Raw genomic sequence first — 21071 nt, 5'->3', positions numbered from 1 at the left:
TGCCATGGTGTCATGCCTCAATGTTCCACAAGCTAACCTCAAAGCATTTCCAGTATTACACTCCACAATCTTCCACAAACTAACCTCCAAGTACTGCCATGGTGACAAATCTCAATCACTCACAAATGAACCTCAGAGCACTGCCAGGGGAACATTCTTTGATCTTCTACAACCTAACCTCCCAGTACTTCCATGGTGACATACCACAATAAACCACAACTTAATCTCCCAGCACTGTTTAGGTGATATCCTTCAACCTCCCACAACCTAACCTCCCAGTCCTCCTATGGCGACATCCCCCAGCCTGTCACAACCTAACTTTTTTTTTTTGTTTTGTTAATTCTTTTTTTTGTCTCACATTTTAAAAAGTAAGAAAAAAAAAAAACGGAAAATAACTTTGCAATGCTTTGTACCAGAATGATAATTTTAGTTTTATTTTAAACAAAACACATTTTTGCTTTTTTTTTAAGATTTTTTTTTTAAAGTTTTTTTAGAATTGCATAAAAAAAATTTTGCACGACAATATCCTGAAAAGAAAGCCTTGTATGTAATACTTTGTTATCTTTAGGAATGACAAGTTATTACCAAATAGGTCTATAGCAGAAATGTAAAAACTGTTCTGGCCCATAGGGGGCAGTACTGGGGTGAGAGGGGAAGGGATTAAACAGTCTGTTTCAGATCTCTCCATAGAGGTAAATAATATGAGTGCACCATAGTGGGGTGCTGTCCCTGATTGCCATGCCCATACCTCCATGTTTTGTTGGGTCTGAGCCATAAGTTTCCTCCAAGGCTCCAGGCCGTGGGACCTCAGCAGCGCCCGCTTGTAGTGTGACAGCGCCACCTCCTGGAGCTCCTTCTCTCTCTGCAGGCGCCTTTGCTTCTCCTCCTCTTTCTGGTAAATACATAAAATTTTAAAGCTGCATTAAACCTTCCTCTTTTTTTTTCACTTTCCACCAAGGAAACCTACAGCATCAAGTATTAAAAATTTTAAAAATATGTCCCCAATTTCTTACATTTTGTAGTCATAACACCCACTCACTTCTTATGGCTAAGTGGCACTTTCCTGAACTTCTGGTAAGAAAGAGCAGGAAGCCTGCGCTGTAGACGTCATATAATGGTCACAGGGCATTGGGAGTACATGGTCCTTCATCCCCAGTGATAACACAGAGCATGCGTCCCCCTGTCCCGAGCATGCACCCACATCAGGAGTATGCCGTCCTTCAACCCTGCTGATAACAGCACATGAGCCCACCCACATCAGGAGTACAGGGTCCTTCATCCCTGAAAACATCACATGCGTACCCCTGTATCGAGCCCACCCACATCAAGAGTACACGGCCCTTCATCCCTGATAACAGCACATGCGTACCCCGGTTCCGAGCCCACCCACATCAGGAGTACACGGTCCTTCATCCCTGATAATAGCACATGCGTACCCCGGTTCCGAGCCCACCCACATCAGGAGTACAGGGTCCTTCATCCCTGATAACAGCACATGTGTACCCCTGTCCCGAGCCCACCCACATCAAGAGTACATGGCCCTTCATCCCTGATAACAGCACATGCGTGCCCCTGTCCTGAGCCCACCCACATCAGGAGTACATGGCCCTTCATCCCTGATAACAGCACATGCGTGCCCCTGTCCTGAGCCCACCCACATCAGGAGTACACGGTCCTTCATCCCTGATAACAGCACATGCGTACCCCTGTCCCAAGCCCACCCACATCAAGAGTACATGGCCCTTCATCCCTGATAACAGCACATGCGTACCCCGGTTCCGAGCCCACCCACGTTAGAAGTACATGTGCGCCCCCCTGTCCCGAGCCCACCCACATCAGGAGTACACGGTCCTTCATCCCTGATAACAGCACATGCATGCCCCTGTCCTGAGCCCACCCACATCAGGAGTACAGGGTCCTTCATCCCTGATAACAGCACATGTGTACCCCTGTCCCGAGCCCACCCACATCAAGAGTACATGGCCCTTCATCCCTGATAACAGCACATGTGTACCCCTGTCCCGAGCCCACCCACATCAGGAGTACACGGTCCTTCATCCCTGATAACAGCACATGTGTACCCCTGTCCCGAGCCCACCCACATCAGGAGTACACGGTCCTTCATCCCTGATAACAGCACATGTGTACCCCTGTCCTGAGCCCACCCACATTAGGAGTACAGGGTCCTTCATCCCTGATAACAGCACATCCGTACCCCTGTCCCAAGCCCACCCACATCAGGAGTACACGGTCCTTCATCCCTGATAACAGCACATGTGTACCCCTGTCCTGAGCCCACCCACATCAGGAGTACAGAGTCCTTCATCCCTGAAAACATCACATGTGTACCCCTGTCCTGAGCCCACCCACATCAGGAGTACATGGCCCTTCATCCCTGATAACAGCATATGCGTACCCCTGTCCTGAGCCCACCCACATCAGGAGTACACGGTCCTTCATCCCTGATAACAGCACATGCATGCCCCTGTCCTGAGCCCACCCACATCAGGAGTACATGGTCCTTCATCCCTGATAACAGCACATGTGTACCCCTGTCCCGAGCCCACCCACATCAGGAGTACACGGTCCTTCATCCCTGATAACAGCACATGTGTACCCCTGTCCCGAGCCCACCCACATCAGGAGTACACGGTCCTTCATCCCTGATAACAGCACATGTGTACCCCTGTCCCGAGCCCACCCACATCAGGAGTACAGGGTCCTTCATCCCTGATAACAGCACATGTGTACCCCTGTCCCGAGCCCACCCACATCAGGAGTACAGGGTCCTTCATCCCTGATAACAGCACATGCGCGCCTGTGTCCCGACTCCACCCACATCAGGAGTACACGGTCCTTCATCCCTGATAACAGCACATGCGCGCCTGTGTCCCGAGCCCACCCACATCAGGAGTACAGGGTCCTTCATCCCTGATAACAGCACATGTGTACCCCTGTCCTGAGCCCACCCACATCAGGAGTACAGGGTCCTTCATCCCTGATAACAGCACATGTGTACCCCTGTCCTGAGCCCACCCACATCAGGAGTACACGGTCCTTCATCCCTGATAACAGCACATGCGTACCCCTGTCCTGAGCCCACCCACATCAGAAGTATACGGTCCTTCATCCCTGATAACAGCACATGCAGGAACAGGTAAGTAAAAAAAACTTCTAAGGCAAAATGCAAAAAAGTGACTGTCTGCAGATAGAAAGAAGAGCAAAACATTGTAAGTCCTGTAGCGACTGTGGCAATTAATTTCAATGAATTGCCTATTGGTTGCATAAAGATTTTCCAGTGTGCTGACAAATCTCTTTCTGCAATAACTTCAACACTTGCAATGGCTCAGTACTGAACCCCTATATGGCTGTATGTTGTGAGTGATCCTTGTCTATGTTGGACCATGCAGGATGTCACACTACACACACAGCTGAATGATCAGAGGAAGGACACGCCCCTCCCTCCTACCTACCAGGGATGTGATCACTGAGATTTACACAGGAAGACATCAAAGTGTAAAGGCAACTCTGGGCTCTCTGATCAGAATGCTCAAAGCAAAAAGTTTCAGCCAATCCCCAATAAACTCTCTGCAAGGATCAGATGACATATTCTAATCACAATACTAATTTCTATAAAAGTATATGAGATAGTAATGATAGCAATACCAGCTTCTGCATCCTCCTCTCCTCTCTCTTCTTCTCCAGCTGGGCTTCTCTCTCTGCCGCCTCCATCTGTACCCGCTGCTCCTCTGCTGCCCTCAGCTGGGCCTACAAAGAATCACAGTCACAGCAGATCAAATCATACACTCGTTAGTGCAGTTAGTTAGTGCAGTTTTTTTTTAAAAACTTGTTTTATTGAGTATATGCAGATAAATGAACATTCACATAGGAATATTCTGAATACAGGATAGCATAATGTCAGTTAACACATAACCAAACTATAAATAATACAGCAGCTTGACCCCTAAAAAAAAAAAAAAAAGGGGGTCATTGTTGTGCTCATCCACGTTCTTAAGCATATTAAACTGGAGGGCCCCTGCCTGAAAAAAAAAAAAATCAAGCAGGTCTCGTCTGTGCTTATTAACCACTTCAGCCCCGGAAGAATTTACCCCCTTCCTGACCAGAGCACTTTTTGCGAGTCGGCACTGCGTCGCTTTAACTGACAATTGCGCGGTCGTGCGACGCTGTACCCAAACAAAATCGACGTCCTTTTTTCCCCACAAATAGAGCTTTCTTTTGGTGGTATTTGATCACCTTTGCGTTTTTTATTTTTTGCGCCATAAACAAAAAAAGAGCGACAATTTTGAAAAAAAACACAATATTTTGTACTTTTATGCTATAATAAATATCCCCATTTTTTTTTTTTTTTAAAGCAATTTTTTTCTCAGTTTAGGCCGATATGTATTCTTCTAATATTTTTGGTAAAAAAAAAACAAAAAACGCAATAAGCGTATATTGATTGGTTTGCGCAAAGTTATAGTGTCTACAAAATAGGGAATAGATTTATAGCATTTTTTATTATTATTTTTTTTTTGTTACTAGTAATGGTGGCGATCTGCGATTTTTATCATGACTGCGACATTATGGCAGACACATCGGACAATTTTGACAGATTTTTTGGGACCACTGGCATTAATACAGCGATCAGTGCTATAAAAATGCATTGTGTAATGTAAAAATGTCACTGGCAGTGAAGGGGTTAACACTATGGGGGCGATCAAGGGGTTAATTGTGTTCCCTGGGAGGTGATTCTAACTGTAGGGGGAGGGGACTGACTAGAGGAAGTGACGGATCGTGGTTCCTGGCTAGTAGGAACACATGATCTGTCACTCCTGTCAGAACAGAACAGGGAAGTGTGTGTTTACACACACTCGTCCCTGTTCTGTCTCTCCTGCTCACGATCGCTCGTGGCTGGCGGTCATCGTGACCGTCGGCCACGAGCATCGGAATCCCCGCTGTGCAGCGGCGCACCTACTATCCCGACTCTGCGAGCCGACGTATTGCTACGATGGCTCGCGCAGGGGAGCCAAATTGCCGCAGTATAACTGCGGCGGTTGGTCGGGAAGCGGTTAAACCATATGGTGGCCAAACATTAGATACAGCCTTCAGGGCAATACACAAATAGGGGAACTATGGTGTAGGATCCGCTATCAAGAAAAGGAGAGAGTCCGCAGTATCCGGTGTATCTTAGCCAGGGTCCCAAAATGTTACAAAATTTCCCCGGGCACCCTCTAGCCTCATATGTCAGCTTGTACAGAGGTAAGGTTTGGTTAATACATTCTCTCCACAAGCTTACAGTGCATCCGGAAAGTATTCATAGAGCGTCAATTTTTCCACATTTTGTTCTGTTACAGCCTTATTCCAAAATGGATTAAATTCATTATTTTCCTCCAAGTTCTACAAACAATACCCCATAATGGCAATGTGAAAGAAGTTTGTTTGAAATCTTTAGAAATTCATTAAAAAAAAAAAAAAAAATCCCATGTACAGAAGTATTCACAGCCTTTGCTCAATACTTTGGTGAAGCACCTTTGGCACCAATTACAGCCCCAAGTATTGAGTATAATGCTACAAGCTTGGCACACTTATTTTTGGGCAGTTTCTCCCATTCTTCTATGCAGGACCTCTCAAGCTTCATCTAGTTGGATGGGGAGCGTCGGTGCACAACCATTTTCAGTTGTCTCCAGAGATGTTCAATCGGGTTCAAGTCTGGGCTCTGGCTGGGCCACTTAAGGACATTTACAGAGTTGTCCCTTAGTGCCTCCTTTGTTATCTTGGCTGTGTGCTTAGGGTCATTGTCCTGTTGGAAGATGAACCTTCACCCCAGTCTGAGGTCCAGAGCGCTCTGGAGCAGGATTTCATCAAGCATGTCTCTGTACATTGCTGCATTCATCTTTCCCTCCATCCTGACTAGTCTCCCAGTTCCTGCCACTGAAACACATCCCCACAGCATGATGCTGCCACCACCATGCTTCACTGTAGGGATGGTATTGGCCAGGTGATGAGGGATGCCTGGTTTCCTCCAGACATGATGCTTGCTATTCAGGCCAAAGAGTTCCATCTTTGTTTCATCAGACAATTTTGTTTCTCATGGTCTGAGAGTCCTTCAGGTGCCTTTTGGCAAACTCCAGGTGGGCTGTCATGTGCCTTTTACTGAGGATTGGCTTCGGTCTGGCCACTCTAATATACAGGTCTGATTGGTGGAGTTCTGCGGAGATGGTTGTTCTTCTGGAAGGTTCTCCTCTCTCCACAGAAAAACGCTGGAGCTCTGTCAGAGCGAACACCGGGTTCTTGGTCACCTCCCTGACTAAGGCCCTTCTCCCCCGATTGCTTAGTTTGGCCAGGCGGCCCGCTCTAGGAAGAGTCCTGGTGGTTCCAAACATTCTTCCATTTATGGATGACGGGAGGCCACTGTGCTCATTGGGACCTTCAACGCTGCTGAAATTTTTCTGTACCCTTCCCCAGATCTGTGCCTCCATACAATCCTGTCTTGGAGGTCTACAGACAATTCCTTGGACTTCAAGGCTTGGTTTGAGGGCCAGTGCGTTTTTGTTCATCGGTTCAGTTGCAAATGAGGTCCGAATTTTTGCCTGAATTTGCACCTGAACGGGACCCAAAAATGCACAGCCCCTTTTGCAATCTGCTTCGCGTCCACCCTGGACCTGTGTGAAGCGGCTCTATTGAGAGCCGCTCACACTTGCATGTCATGCAAATATGATGCAGGTTAACCGACATCCAATTTGCCTATATGTGAACCCAGCCTTAAGTCTGGGCTCTGACTAGGCCATGTAAGGGTATTCACCTTTTTCTCCTTCAACCAATGTGTGCTCATTGTTGCTGTGTGCTTTGGGTCATTGTCTTGTTAGAAGGTAAACCTTCTTCCCATTGACAACTTTCTGGCAGAGAGCAGCAGATTTTTCCTCAAGAATGTGACAGTATTTTGCCCCATCCATTTTTCCCTCTATCCTGACAAGTGCTCCAGTCCCTGCACAGAGAAACACCCCCAAACCAGGATATTGCCACCTCCATGCTTTACTGTAGGAAGGGTGTTATGTGGATGGTGGGCTGTATTGGATTTCCGCCAGACGTATTGTTTGGTGTTGAGGCCAGTTATAACATTTTAGTCTCATCTGACCAGAACACCTTTTTCAATGTGGCCTCAGAATCTTCAAGGTGAGTTTTGCCAAAGCTCAGTGGTGACTACATGTGGCCTTTCTTAAGGAGTGGCTTTTTTCTTGCACCCTCCCATACAAGCCCCATTTGTGTAGAATTTCTGTTATTGTTGTAACATGCACACAATGACCACTCTTTGTCATAAATTCCTGCAACTGCCTCAGAGTTTCTGTAGGCCTCTTGGTGGCCTCTCGGACCAGTTTCCTCCTGGCTGTATCATCCACTTTGGAGCGACGTCCTAATCCAGGGAGGTCTGTGTTGTACCAAACACCTTCCACTTCTTCATAATAGACTTCACTGTGCTTCTAGGCATAAATAAAGCCTTGGACATTTTTTTGTTCACCATCTCCTGACTTGTGCCTGTCCACACTTTATCCCGGAGATCACAGTGACAGCACCTTGCCAGCCATAGTTGATTGTTTGCTTCAGTTGCACTATCAGAGACTGAAATGCTACAGGAAAGCTCTTTTTGTGCTAAGCTAATCAAAATGACCACAGCTGATCACAGTTGAAAGTCAAATGGCTTTGTGTGCCATTGAGAAGGTGATTAGCTACACCTGATTGAGTTTACAAGTCATTTTTCGTTTTTGTTTTTTTTCTGACATGTTGGTGTTATATCTTTCACTTGGATGTTATATGTTGCACGTAAGTAAATACAACTGAATAGAACAAAAACTGTGTCTGTCTTCATTTTAGGCTGCAAAGCAAGAAAATGTTATTATTTTAAAAGGGGGGTGATCCTCACTGTATCCAATACCTAGGGACAAAAATCCCTGCAAATCTAAACTCCATAATTAAACTTAAATTTCCAGTCCTTTTTGTCCTCCTTATCTGCTGATTTAGAAAGATGGAGCAATCTGGCCTTACCGTGTTTCAGCCGCTGTAATAAGCTTAAAAGGAATGTGATGCCCAGGCTTTCATACCTGCTGCAGGCCTTGCCTATTAAGATCCCCTTAGACGTACTTCCGCTCGGTGAGAGACACCTCTGTCATTTTGTCTGGCGTAGTAGACCTCCCTAACTCAACAGAGCGCTTCTACTCAGACCTAAACCTAAGGGGGAATGGGGTTCCGAGACCCGGCTTTTTACTATACTGCGGTCCACTTGAATAGGGTGGTAGACTGGTGCAGACATAGTGCCAATAAATTATGGGTCTCTTTGAAACAGGACAACGCATAGGCACACATTCCAGGCCTACCCTGGGCAGGCAAACTATATACCTCTCACCTTTCCCATCACCCCTTAATTGGACCCACTTTGACTGAAACTGAAAGGTTTTATAAACATTCCTCTCTCAACAGTTTTTCCTCTCCTGTGACACCGATAATAAGTCATCCCACATTTAGTCTAGGACTGTCGGACCCAGCATTTATCACGCATTCGCCCGCGAGCTGGATCACGGGCAGAACCCTATTGTAGGGTAAACCGGATCTCTACCACCAAAAGGCCAGTGCAGCTACATGCTCACGCACATGCACTTATGCTAATATTTATAAGCAAAAGACCAATGTCATTTCTGCAGTGCCAGTTCATCGTGCACATATTTGTGCGCATGCGTGAATACATACGCTCGCGTGCACATACCGATTAGCATTTGGTGCCCAGTGGCCTATTTAAAACTGCTCTATCACTGTGAACAGTTGCTGGATGGTCTTCAGCTTGTTCCTGACTTCCCAAGACCCGATCTGCTTTTCCTGTTTACTTGTGTATGACCCGGCTTGTCTTTGGACTTCGTCTCTGCTCGTGCTCTAGCTCTGTTACCTACCATTCCGACCTTGGCTTGTTTACTGGATCTCATCTGCCTGCTGACTTTGTTTTACATTGCCCAACTGTTACCAACCCTGGTCTATCCTCTGGACTTGCTTTTTCTGCCGATTCGGTGCCTCACTGCCCGGGTGCCGCTGACTGCTGCTTGTCTCCTGGTTCTGTTTCCGTCCCACGTTCTGGTGCCAAGCTGCTTTTGCATCCTATTCCGAGGACTGTGACTATCAGCTCTACCCACCTAAAGAGTGGACATCACCAGCCAGCTGCTACGGCACTCGTGCCACTCCTTGCCTTTATACTCTCTAATTCCTACTTTCAGGAGCGTTAGGCGGGAGGTGCAAGAGAGCCCTCCACAACACTGCTCTAGGTCTCTGTTCCTGGACCACTGGCGAGCCCTCCAATTGTCGCATTTCTTCAGCACACTACCCAAGCCATACTTTTTCCAGAGGCCCCTCAGCTAGTTTGAAGAACTCTGTTTGGGGGGGGGGGAATGGTCTGATATGAAAATCTTTGCAATCTTCATATAAATATCTACTTGATCTCCATGCGCAATCGAAGCCCCCCTTTCTTGCCAAATGGGAAAAGGTCCTTCAGGTCACTTTTACAGAACAACAAAATGATAGGATTCTCTTTTTTGCCCATACATCTTCGTTATGCTGCAAGTATCAGAAAACGGCTATTATAATCGTGACACAGTAGTACAGAACCCCATCCTTACTGGCCAAACTATTTCCGCAATTAGATGATCGTTGTCGGAGATGAGACTCTCACGGGGGAATGGGGGGGGGCACACTTTTGCACATTTTTTGGGAGTGTCCTGGCACCCGTCCATTCTGGTAGCAAGTCCTTGAATTCATTCACAAATTCACGGATATCTTGCTGTCCCGATGACCCCACGGCGGTCCTTCTGAACCTGACCCCTCTTCTCCAAGAAAAAGTACCATAATTCTTTGCTTAAACATTTACTTAACGCAGCTAGAGCATGTATCCCTGCCATGTGGAAACAACAATCCCCTCCTACTCTTGCCCAATGGTTTGCCAGAGTAAATGATATAGAAAGCATGGAGCATCTGAAATCTGCTTCCCGGGGCAAATCAGAAGAACATAAGACCAGATGGAAGACCATCTGGAACCAGTTTTGTTTCTCTGATGAATATCCTCAGTACCTTTGAACCATCTTATACCTACAGTTTTTTCGATCGAGTGGTTTGTGGCCATCTTGGCACTACTGGCAGCCTTTGTAGTAACCGCCGCTTTTGTTTTTTTTTTTCTTTCCCACTACTTTTTCCTTTCCTTACCCACCATTCACCCCCCTCCCCCATTTTTACAACTCTTGAGATCAAAAAGGGTTGATGCACATTGCTACGGCTTGGTGCCAATTTTTAGAGATCCTTTTTAGTTAGATATCTTGTAGTCATTATTGACTTCACATGCCAGCCTTCTCCAGCCCTATTTGCATGGACTGTTGGACTTTGGTTTTTAAGATGATTTTTGTTTTCCTGTTGACTGTATTGTTTTCTGGCACACCAACTGCTTGCAATTTACTCTTAATTTTCCTCTTTTGTGCACCTTTAAATAGCACAGATAAAAATCAATGATTTTTTTAAACAAATTTAAAAAATCTGATTTTTTTGATTTAAAATTTTTTTTTTGATTTTTAGCAAATTTATTTTAATAGAATGCTTTTGGAGTAAAAATCTATATAAAAGATAGTTTTCTATTTAGGATACATTAATAATTTAGTTTATTCAGCATGAAATGGAGCTTAGTTATGTAGCACGAGGCTGTATATTCTGCAATCGTTACATTATTGGTAAAGTCATTCAATGAATCCAAGCTCTACAAGCTGAGATAACAGGCACTGCATTGATGCATTCACACAATTTCACAGTAACCATGAGAAAAAAAACAAAGTTCCGGAATATTCCTTTATCCCATTGGTTTGCAAATCTATGTACACTACAAACTGTATGATTGAATCGGTTCTGAGATCGCCGCTTTACTAACCTGACAGCCTTATTATTCTAAATAGCAAACCTTCATTTTGTTTGCAAATATTAAAGATTCTAACTCCCAGCAAGAATAAGTCCTTACATTTAAAGAGCACCTGTCATTTCAGATCCATCATGGCAGTGCCCGTTAGCGGGCATCCACTCATCTGCTGCCGCCATGTCCCTCACCTTGTTGGGTCACTGCCGCATCAACCAGCCGTCCCATTAAAGTGAATGGGACTGTCGGTGAGTCAACAGCGGGTCAGAGAAGGAGCCGCTGCGGGACAGAGACGACAGTTGCTCTTTAAAAATGATGATCTAAATAAAGCATTTTTACTAGTGATTTAAATTGTGATTTAAATTAACTTGATTTAAATCAAATGCCCCTTTGGTAAATAGATTTGGCTAATTTTATTGTACAAAGATTGGGAACCTTCCTAGTGGGGCCACAGACAGGAACAAAAACCGGACAGATTGTGTGACCCTTCCACGCTATAAAAAAATTGCCTTTCCAATACCTGTATCATGGATTTAGTCCCCAATATGTGTCATTGGCGGGTACTACCCTGTTTCCCCGAAAATAAGACATTGACATTGTCTGCTCCTTGCCATGGCAAACAAGAAGGATATGAGTGCAGCTGCAAACCATTGTCTTTGGGCTTCTATTTTTTTTATGGGGGTCCCTCACTCCTACCCTGTTTCCCCGAAAATAAGACCTAGCGTGATTGTCAGTGATGGCTGCAATATAAGCCCTACCCCCCAAATAAGCCCTAGTTAAAGTCCTTGTAGGTCTTATTTTCAGGGGAAACAGGGTAGGGCTTATTTGTGGGGTAGGGCTTATATTGCAGCCATCACCGACAATCACGCTAGGTCTTATTTTCGGGGAAACAGGGTAGGAGTGAGGGACCCCCATAAAAAAAAAATAGAAGCCCAAAGACAATGGTTTGCAGCTGCACTTATATCCTTCTTGTTTGCCATGGCAAGGAGCAGACAATGTCAATGTCTGTATTTCTCTTATGGTGGAATTACTAGAAAACGACTTGATTTATATCCTCCCTGGTTTGTAGTGGTGGGGAGTTGGCTGGTAGGAGTCACCCACAATACACAAGGCCATTGGACATGCCGGCCTGGCATGGTGGCAGACTTCCCTTTCACTGGTGAACACAGCGATTCCACTTCAAGGCGGGGGTCTGTGTCCAGCTGTGGTTCCCCCTCCCCCCAATGGGTACATCCACTGTTGGAGAAATGTCCCCCACAGTTCACATAAACAGCATACAGGACTCACCAACTTCTCCTCCTCGCGTTTCTTTTTTATCTCCTCCAGCATTCTCCTCCTCTCGGCTCGCTGGGCTGCTCTCTCCTCCATCGCTACAACACAAGAAGACCATAGATGAGAACGTTCCAACCCGCAAAGCCTCTTTAAAGTGGAACTTTAGTCAGAAGATTAAAGTGATATTAAACCTTTGTTTCTTTTCTTTTTAAACTAAAATAACAAACATGTCATACTTACCTGCTCTGTGTAATGGTTCTGCACAGAGCAGCCCCAAGCCTCCTTTTCTGGGGTTCCCCCCACCACCAGCGTTCCAGACCCCTCCTCTTCGGCAAGTGCCCCCATAGAAAGCCACTTTCTCTGGGGGGGCACCTGTGCCTGCTCACTCCTGAGCTGCAGGGTCTGCATCTAATGACACAGACTGGGGGACTCAGCCCTGCCACCCGCCCCCCTCCCCCAGTCCATTCCCTTGTCATAGTGTAGCATTTGATTGACAGCAGCAGAACCCAATGGCTGCTGCTGCGATCACTCTGCCCAATGAGGAAGGAGACAACCACTTTAAGTCCTGCTAGATTACTTCAGGCCGGCCCCTTTTGCAGACATCGCTATGTAAAACATTAAAAATAAGGGCCTATACTGTTTAAAATCCAGTAATACACTGTCTTACCCTGCTCTGCACATGCTCAGTTGCTCTTTATTTTTAGGCACTGTGTCGAATTTGTAGAGGCCGATCTGCTGACAGATTTACTGCTGCTCAGGGGCTCTGGGCATCAACAAAATGGCAGCCTCCAGCAAGAAAAAAAACAGGAACACCACTAGAGGCAATTTACAGCACACAGTCAATTTAGTAGCATCATTATTAATGCGGAATATAAGTTCCTTGCTAAAGAACATCATTTTTTTTATCAAGTTGTTATGAGTAAAGTTCTGCTTTAATACCAGCTGCCTGTACTGCCAACCAGGACCAATCAGATTCAATCTTACCATACTTCTGTTGGTATCAGTCTGTGGGGTGTTAGATATTACAAGTAAATCTTAAAGCTGAACTTCAAGCAGATATAAAAAAAAAAACCATACATTTTATCCAGCAATGCATTTATTAAAATATACTTTCACATACAGCTAACATAAGTACCTAAATCTGTTTTGAAATCAGCCTCCTGGGAGAGGGAGGAGCATAATTCTGATCCATTCAGAGCTCCAATGCTTTGCACAGTTGACACTCCCACAGGAGGAGAGAGCAGACAGATGACCTCAACAGTGTACTGCTGATCCTCCAACGTCCAATCACAGGTTAGGGTGGTTCCTGTAATACTCTGTATTTCTTATCTGCCTGTGTGATTTACAAGGAGGCCAAGGGCCTGAGTGTGCTTGTCTAGCATGGTGTCTGGATTAATGGGGCAAAAAATCTATCAAAGTTGAAAAAGAGAATTGCTGAATTTCTGAGAGTCATCAGCACCACATCCCTTGATTGATAAATTCATAGCAAGAGAAAAGAATATGGGATTTTTGGAGGTGCCAGAACACGACGACGACAAATAATATATAAAAATATATCAAAATTTTATTTAGAAACATCTAAAAATCAACAAGTTGTCGTCATAAATGACCATACAATACATGGATCAAATGCAGCCGATTCTAATCTCTACATGTTTCACCAAAGGATGGCTTCTTCAGGAGAACTTTTATCAGGCACTGCATATAAGATTACTATAAATTGAGAATAACAAAATTTAGACAAAATACAAAACAAAATTATTATTACAAAATGTTATTGTCTAATTATATAATTTTGTTTGTATTTTGTCTAAATTGTGTTATTCTCAATTTATAGTGATCATATATGCAGTGCCTGATAAAAGTTCTCCTGAAGAAGCCATAGTTTGTGAAACATGTAGAGATTAGACTCAGCTACCCATATGATTTCTGAAGTACAATATCTTCATAGAGCCAGTATACAGAGTGTTTATTGTTGTTGTTTTTTTGTTGGTTTGGATGTTCTATATTGTTTTATGTCCCACGTTTTTGTTGTTATTTTCCCTACTATGAACAAGTTTTGTCACTTCCCAGCTTGTGATATATGTCTTTCATATAACAGAACTGTATTGTATTTTTTCTATCCCTAAATAAAAGACGTTTGTATTAAAAAAAAAAGAGATTAGAATCAGCTGCATCTGTTCCATGTATTGTATGGTCATTTATGACGACAATTTGTTGATTTTTAGTTGTTTCTATATATTTTTATATATTATTTGTCGTCGTCGTGTTCTGGCACCTATCAAACAAAAGTGGCCCTTTCTCTCCCACCCCTATGAGCTCAACTAAGGTTAGTTGATAAATAAAATAATACTATTTTGTTGAGACGGGTTCTCTTTAATAAGTCATCAGGGGCCTATTAGACCCCTGATATCTCTTCTGCCCTCCACTGAAGCTAATGGAGTGCAGATCGCGCTGCTGGGGGGTGCGTGGAACTACCCTCCTACACTTAACTAGCTCTTGCCACCGTGGTCCCTCCGCAGTGTTTATATCCTGTGGCCAGCCTATTCCTTCTGATGCCCATACCTAGGGCAGTACATCCTCATAGACTTCTGAGTGTGCTCCGTGTTCCCAGCGGGCTCTGGTTCCAGGACTGACGTCTGGTTATCCAGAGTGCGATCTGTGCACGCCATACACCGATTTCTGCCCCCTTGGTGACACCACATTCTTCTGGTGCCTACTGGACAGTCAATGAGAAGGCAGTGATGTGGATGCTCAAAAGACACTTCTACTCTGCTGTAGGCAAAGGAGACTTCAGGACCCATTGTGTCATGTGACCGTTTCTTTATGTGAGAAAAAGTGTTAAAAAGGCTTTTGGGTAGCTTTTTCTTTTTAACCCCTTTCACTGTCACTGACGTATATCAAATTTCACAGCAACAGGGGGTTTACACACACACTCTGTGTAAATCTGACAAGTCGACTGTCAGGTGGAAGCAACGGGGCGGGTGTACATCCACCCAATCTGTTCCACGCACCCCCAGCAGCGCGATCTGCACTGCATTAGCTTCAGTGGGGGGCAGAAGAGATATCAGGGGTCTAATAGACCCCCTGATAACTCATTAAAGTTAATGTAAACCCATTTTTTTAATGTCATACTGTAGAGTATAAGATTTCCTATCATTTGAGCCCAGTCTTGCCACAAAGAGTTAATCCAGCTCTGAGCAATCCTCTTTTATTGTTCAGTGAGATAAATCTTGGCAAACAGAGAAAAACTTTGTCAAATCCTCCCCCTTGCTGTGAGTGACAGGTGATTTACATATCTTGTGCACTAGCCTAAGACCCGGTTCACACAGGGGCGGCACGACTTGCAGGTCGCCTCAGCGAGGCGACCTGCAAACGACTTCCGCAGCGACTTGCAAAATGACTTCTGTATAGAAGTCTATGCAAGTCGCCCCCAAAGTCGTACAGGAACCTTTTTCTAAGTCGGAGCGACTTGCGCCGCTCCGATTAGAACGGTTCCATTGTACAGAACGGGAGGCGACTTGTCAGGCGACTAGGTCGCCTGACAAGTCGTCCCTGTGTGAACCGAGGCTAAGACATAGGCATTATTTTTTAAATTCCTCCCCCACTCCTTTCTTCAGAAGCTCTGCAAGGATTGGCTGTTCCACACCTCAGCATGATTTGGCATGCTGGAGTCATGTGGTTACTTTCCTGTCTTTTCACTGGATGCTAGAGATCATAGCAGATGTTCAGTGTAAGAAATACACAGGAGAAAATGCATATTGACAAGGGGAGTGTAGAGGGGGGCGGGGAGTGTAGAGGGGGCGGGGAGTCTACTGACATCACGACTCCACCCACCGAGCTCCAGACAACAGACCCGCCCACAGAATCTGCAGTTTTTCAGGTCTCATGACAGAGGGGAGACATTTGACAGGTAAAGATACATGCAGGAGACGTGTATATCCTTATAGATAACCCCTATGGCAGTAGTTTAGAAAGGATGACATTGGGTTTACATCCACTTTAAAGAGAACCCATCTCAACAAAATAGTATTATAAAAGGGGACTTTTGGTTTCCCTATGTGATAAAAAATAAAGTTTAGTGAACGAAAAAGGGTAAAAATAATTAAATTTACACCCAAGCACATACCCGTGGTAGTGTAATCTTCAGATATGTGAAACCCAAAGCCCCGTCTATTTTTTCATTGCCACTAGTCAATGAGGACCTGTCATGGTTACAAAGCCTCGCTGGTATCACAGGGCCAGTGGCGGCTGGTGTTTTTTTTTTGGGGGGGCAGCAAACAACCACCCACCTCGCCGCTGTTTGCCGGTCAGTCCGGCAATTACCCTATCATGGCGGGTGGCAGGCACTGTGGTGCAGCGGCTCTGAGTCCTCTCCTCCATGGCGGCTTCCAGATCCTCCCCTCCTCCTCCTATGTGTCCAATAGGTTCGTCTGTCCTTTCAGCCAATCGGGTGACCGGTGTCAAAACCCCTTTCCTGATTGGCCGGGAGGAGGATCAGTGTTACAACAGTGAATATTGATTTGCTGTTGTAACACACCTTGGTGGGCTCGGAGCGCACACTCTGCGACCCGAGCCCGTCCTATATTGAAACCTATTAGAGCCTCTGGCTCTAATTGGTGCTTAAAAAAACAGCCCCTCATTGGAATCCATGGTCCGGTGTCCTGAAAGGGGCCAGACGCATGGATAGGGGAGGCGGCGATGGGCAGGAGGGAGGGAGCGGCGCCCGTGCTCCCTTAATGGACGGGCCGCCCCTGCATAGGGCACACCTCACAGCAAATGATTTTGTAATATTTTCCCATCCACCTCATTCTATAAAACACTTACCTCTCACTGTAGGGTGCGGGGTGGAGCAGATGCTGGCTCTCCGTGATGAAGACATCGTGCTCTGGCCTGGGCTCCCATTCGGGCCCTCAAATTGAGAAGAAGAAAACGAAAATCTGTGGAAGACACAATAAAACCCTCAATCCTTGCTAAAAGAGAATGTCAATTTGCCCATTCATGGGAGTTCTCTGTAATACATATGTATTTGTAAAACAAAGATCTTTATACAGTATATCTATCTATCTATCTATCTATCGATAGATAGATAGATAGATAGATAGATAGATAGATAGATAGATAGATAGATAGATAGATAGATAGATAGATATAAAAAATACATATACATACATATACACATTTCTTTCACTCATGGTTAGTGTTTGGGTGAAGCCATTTATTATCAATCAACTGTATTTACTCTTTTTAAATCATAATGACAACAGAAACTACCCAAATGACCCTGATCAAAAGTTTACATACCCTGGTGATTTTGACCTGATAACATGCACACAAGTTGACACAAAGGGGTTTGAATGGCTAGAAAAAGGTAACCATCCTCACCTGTGATCTGTTGGTTTGTATTTAGTGTGTGTGTATAAAAGATCAATGAGTTTCTGGACTCCGGACAGACCCTTGCATCTTTCATCCAGTGCTGCACTGATGTTTCTGGATTCTGAGTCATGGGGAAAGCAAAAGAATTGTCAAAGGATCTGCGGGAAAAGGTAGTTGAACTGTATAAAACAGGAAAGGGATATAAAAAGATATCCAAGGAATTGAGAATGCCAATCAGCAGTGTTCAAACTCTAATCAAGAAGTGGAAAACGAGGGGGTTTTGTTGAAACCAAACCACGGTCAGGTAGACCAACTCAAATTTCAGCCACAACTGCCAGGAAAATCGTTTGGAATGCAAAGAAAAACCCACAAATAACTTCAGATGAAATACAGGACTCTCTGAAAACATGTGGTGTGGCTGTTTCAAGATGCACAATAAGGAGGCACTTGAAGAAAGATGGGATGCATGGTCGAGTCGCCAGAAGAAAACCATTACTACGCAAATGCCACAAAGTATCCCACTTATAATACGCCAAACAGCACAGAGACGAGCCTCAAACCTTCTGGCACAAAGTCATTTGGAATGATGAGACCAAAATTGAGCTTTTTGGCCACAACCATAAACACTACATTTGGAGAGGAGTCAACAAGGCCTATGATGAAAGGTACACCATTCCTACTGCGAAACACGGAGGTGGATCGCTGATGTTTTGGGGATGTGTGAGCTACAAAGGCACAGGAAATTTGGTCAAAATTGATGGCAAGATGAATGAAGTATGTTATCAAAAAATACTGGAGGAACATTTGCATTCATCAGCCAGGAAGCTGCGCATAGGACGTACTTGGACATTCCAACATGACAATGATCCAAAACACAAGGCTAAGTTGACCTGTCATTGGCTACAGCAGAATAACGTGAAGGTTCTGGAGTGGCCATCTCAGTCTCCTGACCTCAATATCATTGAGCCACTCTGGGGAGATCTCAAACGTGCAGTTCTTGCAAGACAGCCCAAGAATTTCCAGGAACTGGAGGCTTTTTGCCAAGAGGAATGGGCAGCTTTACCATCTGAGAAGATAAAGAACCTCATCCACAAATACCACAAAAGACTTCAAGCTGTCATTGATGTTAAAGGGGGCAATACACGGTATTAAGAACTGGGGTATGTAAACTTTTGATCAGGGTCATTTGGGTAGTTTCTGTGGCCATTATGATTTAAAAAGAGTAAACACAGATGATTGATAATAAATGGCTTCAGCCAAACACTAACCATGAGTAAAAGAAAAGTTTGTGTGTTATCATTAATATTCTCTGAAAAATGGCCAAGAAATCATAAATTCTGCCAGGGTAGTATATAAACTTGTGAGCATAACTGTGTGTATATATATATATATAATTGTTAACTGATATATATAATCTACTGTATACTTGTGTTTTTAAAATTTTTAACTGAACTGATCCCAAATGATTAAAGTATAACTACAGGCAAAACTTTTCTTTAGCTTTGGATAGAGTGTAGATGGGTTAGAACCCCTGTCAGTTTTTATTGCTGGCTCTGTCTCCTTTAAGGAGGTTCACCCTCTCCATTTGTCCTGTTTACCATTATCAGTGAAAGTTGGAGTAAAAGAAAATACCAAATTTTGGGTTGTCCCCAGAAATGTAATAGAGGGGAAATCTTCCAATGGGGACACTAGGTCTAATTTTGACTTTCCTATCATCCTGGACCATCAGCCTTCCTCACTGTGCTATGTGTTTTCTGCTGCACCATTGGCATGGTTATATCTTCTTAGTCCTCTCCATAAAATTATCAGAAATTTGTGTTTGAAGTAGAACTATAGGCATCAATTTTTTTTTTGGATAGAATAAGGGAGGGTTATAACAGTGTCAGTTTTTTTTACCATCCCTGTCCCATTGCAGAGATTTCCCTTCACTCCCTGCCCCATAGACAAACAGGAAGTGAGAGGAAATCTATGCAAATTAAGGGAATCCACTGCCCCCCCCCCCCCGAACTAGTGTCCCCACTCGAAAATTTCAGGGCGGGGCTTAAACAGCAAGGGGTGTGGCCTTGACATCAAGCGGTGGGTCATATTTAAATTAAGGGGTGCACGAGTTTAGTCAGGCCTAGGGCAGCACAAAACCTAAATACACTACTGAGTAGTGGTAGTGGTGGTGGTGGTGGTGGTGGTGGTGCATGATTCCCTGCACTCACAGTAGGCCCTCAATCTTTCAGGTTGAATGATGTGTATCATTCAACCCAGAAAAGACTGAGGACATCTAGTTGCAAAATGAAATGACTCCAGGGGACAGCGCCAAAGAAATTTCAGACACCTTCTGGGGTCAGGTTTTAAAGTTGTATACAATGTAGGGCCTTATTATTAATCTATCAGTTAATCCCCCACAGTTATTACTTTTTGTATCACTTGACCCTCCCTCTTAGATTGTAAGCTCTAATGATCAGGGCCCTCTGATTCCTCTTGTATTGAATTGTATTGTAACTGTACTGTCTGCCCTCATGTTGTAAAGCGCTGCGCAAACTGTTGGCGTTATATAAATCCTGTATAATAATAATACCTGCGAGGTGCCTCTTGTTTGGCAGGAGAAGATTCTTCAGTCAATGGGACACTTTCTTTTCTTCGGGTCACTCTTGGTTTGGCGGCATTGCCCAACAGTTGTGCAGTCACGGCGCTGGCGTTCTTGGCTTCCCCTCTTGCGATCATCAGTCTCTGGTTCTCCATCAGATCCTGTATCATCTCTTTCTGTTCCTGGAGCTGCCGCCTCTGCTCCGAGATTAGCAGCTCCTGGAACTGATGGCGGTTCTCAAAGTTCTCACCGTAGGGAGGACCTTTCCTCTGGAGCACTGGTGTCCGAGGGGCGGCGCTGGGCTGTAGCCGCTGCTGGTTCAGCTCGTCGGAGGTGAGAGCCGCGTGCTGCCTGGTCACCTGCCAAGCATGCTTAGGGGTCTTTGGTACCAGGGAGGCCTTGTGGAGGACCGGCGTCTGACAGCCGCTGATTGCACTGCCGTTTTCTTCCCCCTGAAAGCCAATATATGCAAAGGAAGATATGTTAGTAGAGCACTGAACCAAAATCTGGGGCCAGCTTTCTGTCAACTAAGGTGTCCTCAAAGGGTCCCCAGGACAGTCTGAGAAATGTAGAAGGGATGAGTGTGCCACAACCGTAGTATGAGTCCAGTATGCTAACCGACGCGTTTCGGGGGGCTTCAGACCTCCTTCCACATCGAGACGAAAAATGCTGGGAATGATTTGAAGAGAAAAATTGGACAAAAATGATTACTAAGCATATGGAATGTGGCCATGGCCTTTTAATTCTTTATGGAAGATGACGCATCATATCACATGTGATGGGACAAAAATGTTTTCTTAACCACTTCAGCTCCAGAAGGTTTTACCCCCCCCTTCATGACCAGAGCTTTTTTTGCTATTTAGCACTGTGCTACTTTAACCACTTAAGGACCGAGCCTCTTTTTATGATTTGCTGTTTACA

The 21071-nt window shown here is 44.8% G+C and overlaps 1 protein-coding gene across 1 annotated transcript in view; it reads right to left on the bottom strand.

Moving 5' to 3' along the window:
- The window catches only part of CCDC191 (coiled-coil domain containing 191), a 74062-nt gene that overhangs the window by 11014 nt on the left and 41977 nt on the right, over window positions 1-21071 (bottom strand). Inside the window, exons 10-14 of the mRNA XM_073617401.1 lie at window positions 20142-20602; window positions 17024-17136; window positions 12212-12294; window positions 3667-3768; window positions 749-892 (exon numbers count right to left, since the gene is read on the bottom strand). Of these exons, the coding sequence (XP_073473502.1) occupies window positions 749-892; window positions 3667-3768; window positions 12212-12294; window positions 17024-17136; window positions 20142-20602 (903 nt within the window). The remainder of the gene's footprint in view (window positions 1-748; window positions 893-3666; window positions 3769-12211; window positions 12295-17023; window positions 17137-20141; window positions 20603-21071) is intronic.

This window comes from Aquarana catesbeiana, linkage group LG02 (genome assembly GCF_042186555.1).
Source record: "Aquarana catesbeiana isolate 2022-GZ linkage group LG02, ASM4218655v1, whole genome shotgun sequence".
NCBI lineage: Eukaryota > Metazoa > Chordata > Amphibia > Anura > Ranidae > Aquarana > Aquarana catesbeiana.
The sequence above is the reverse complement of the archived record's forward strand: the minus strand, read 5'-3'. Positions and strand labels throughout refer to the sequence as shown.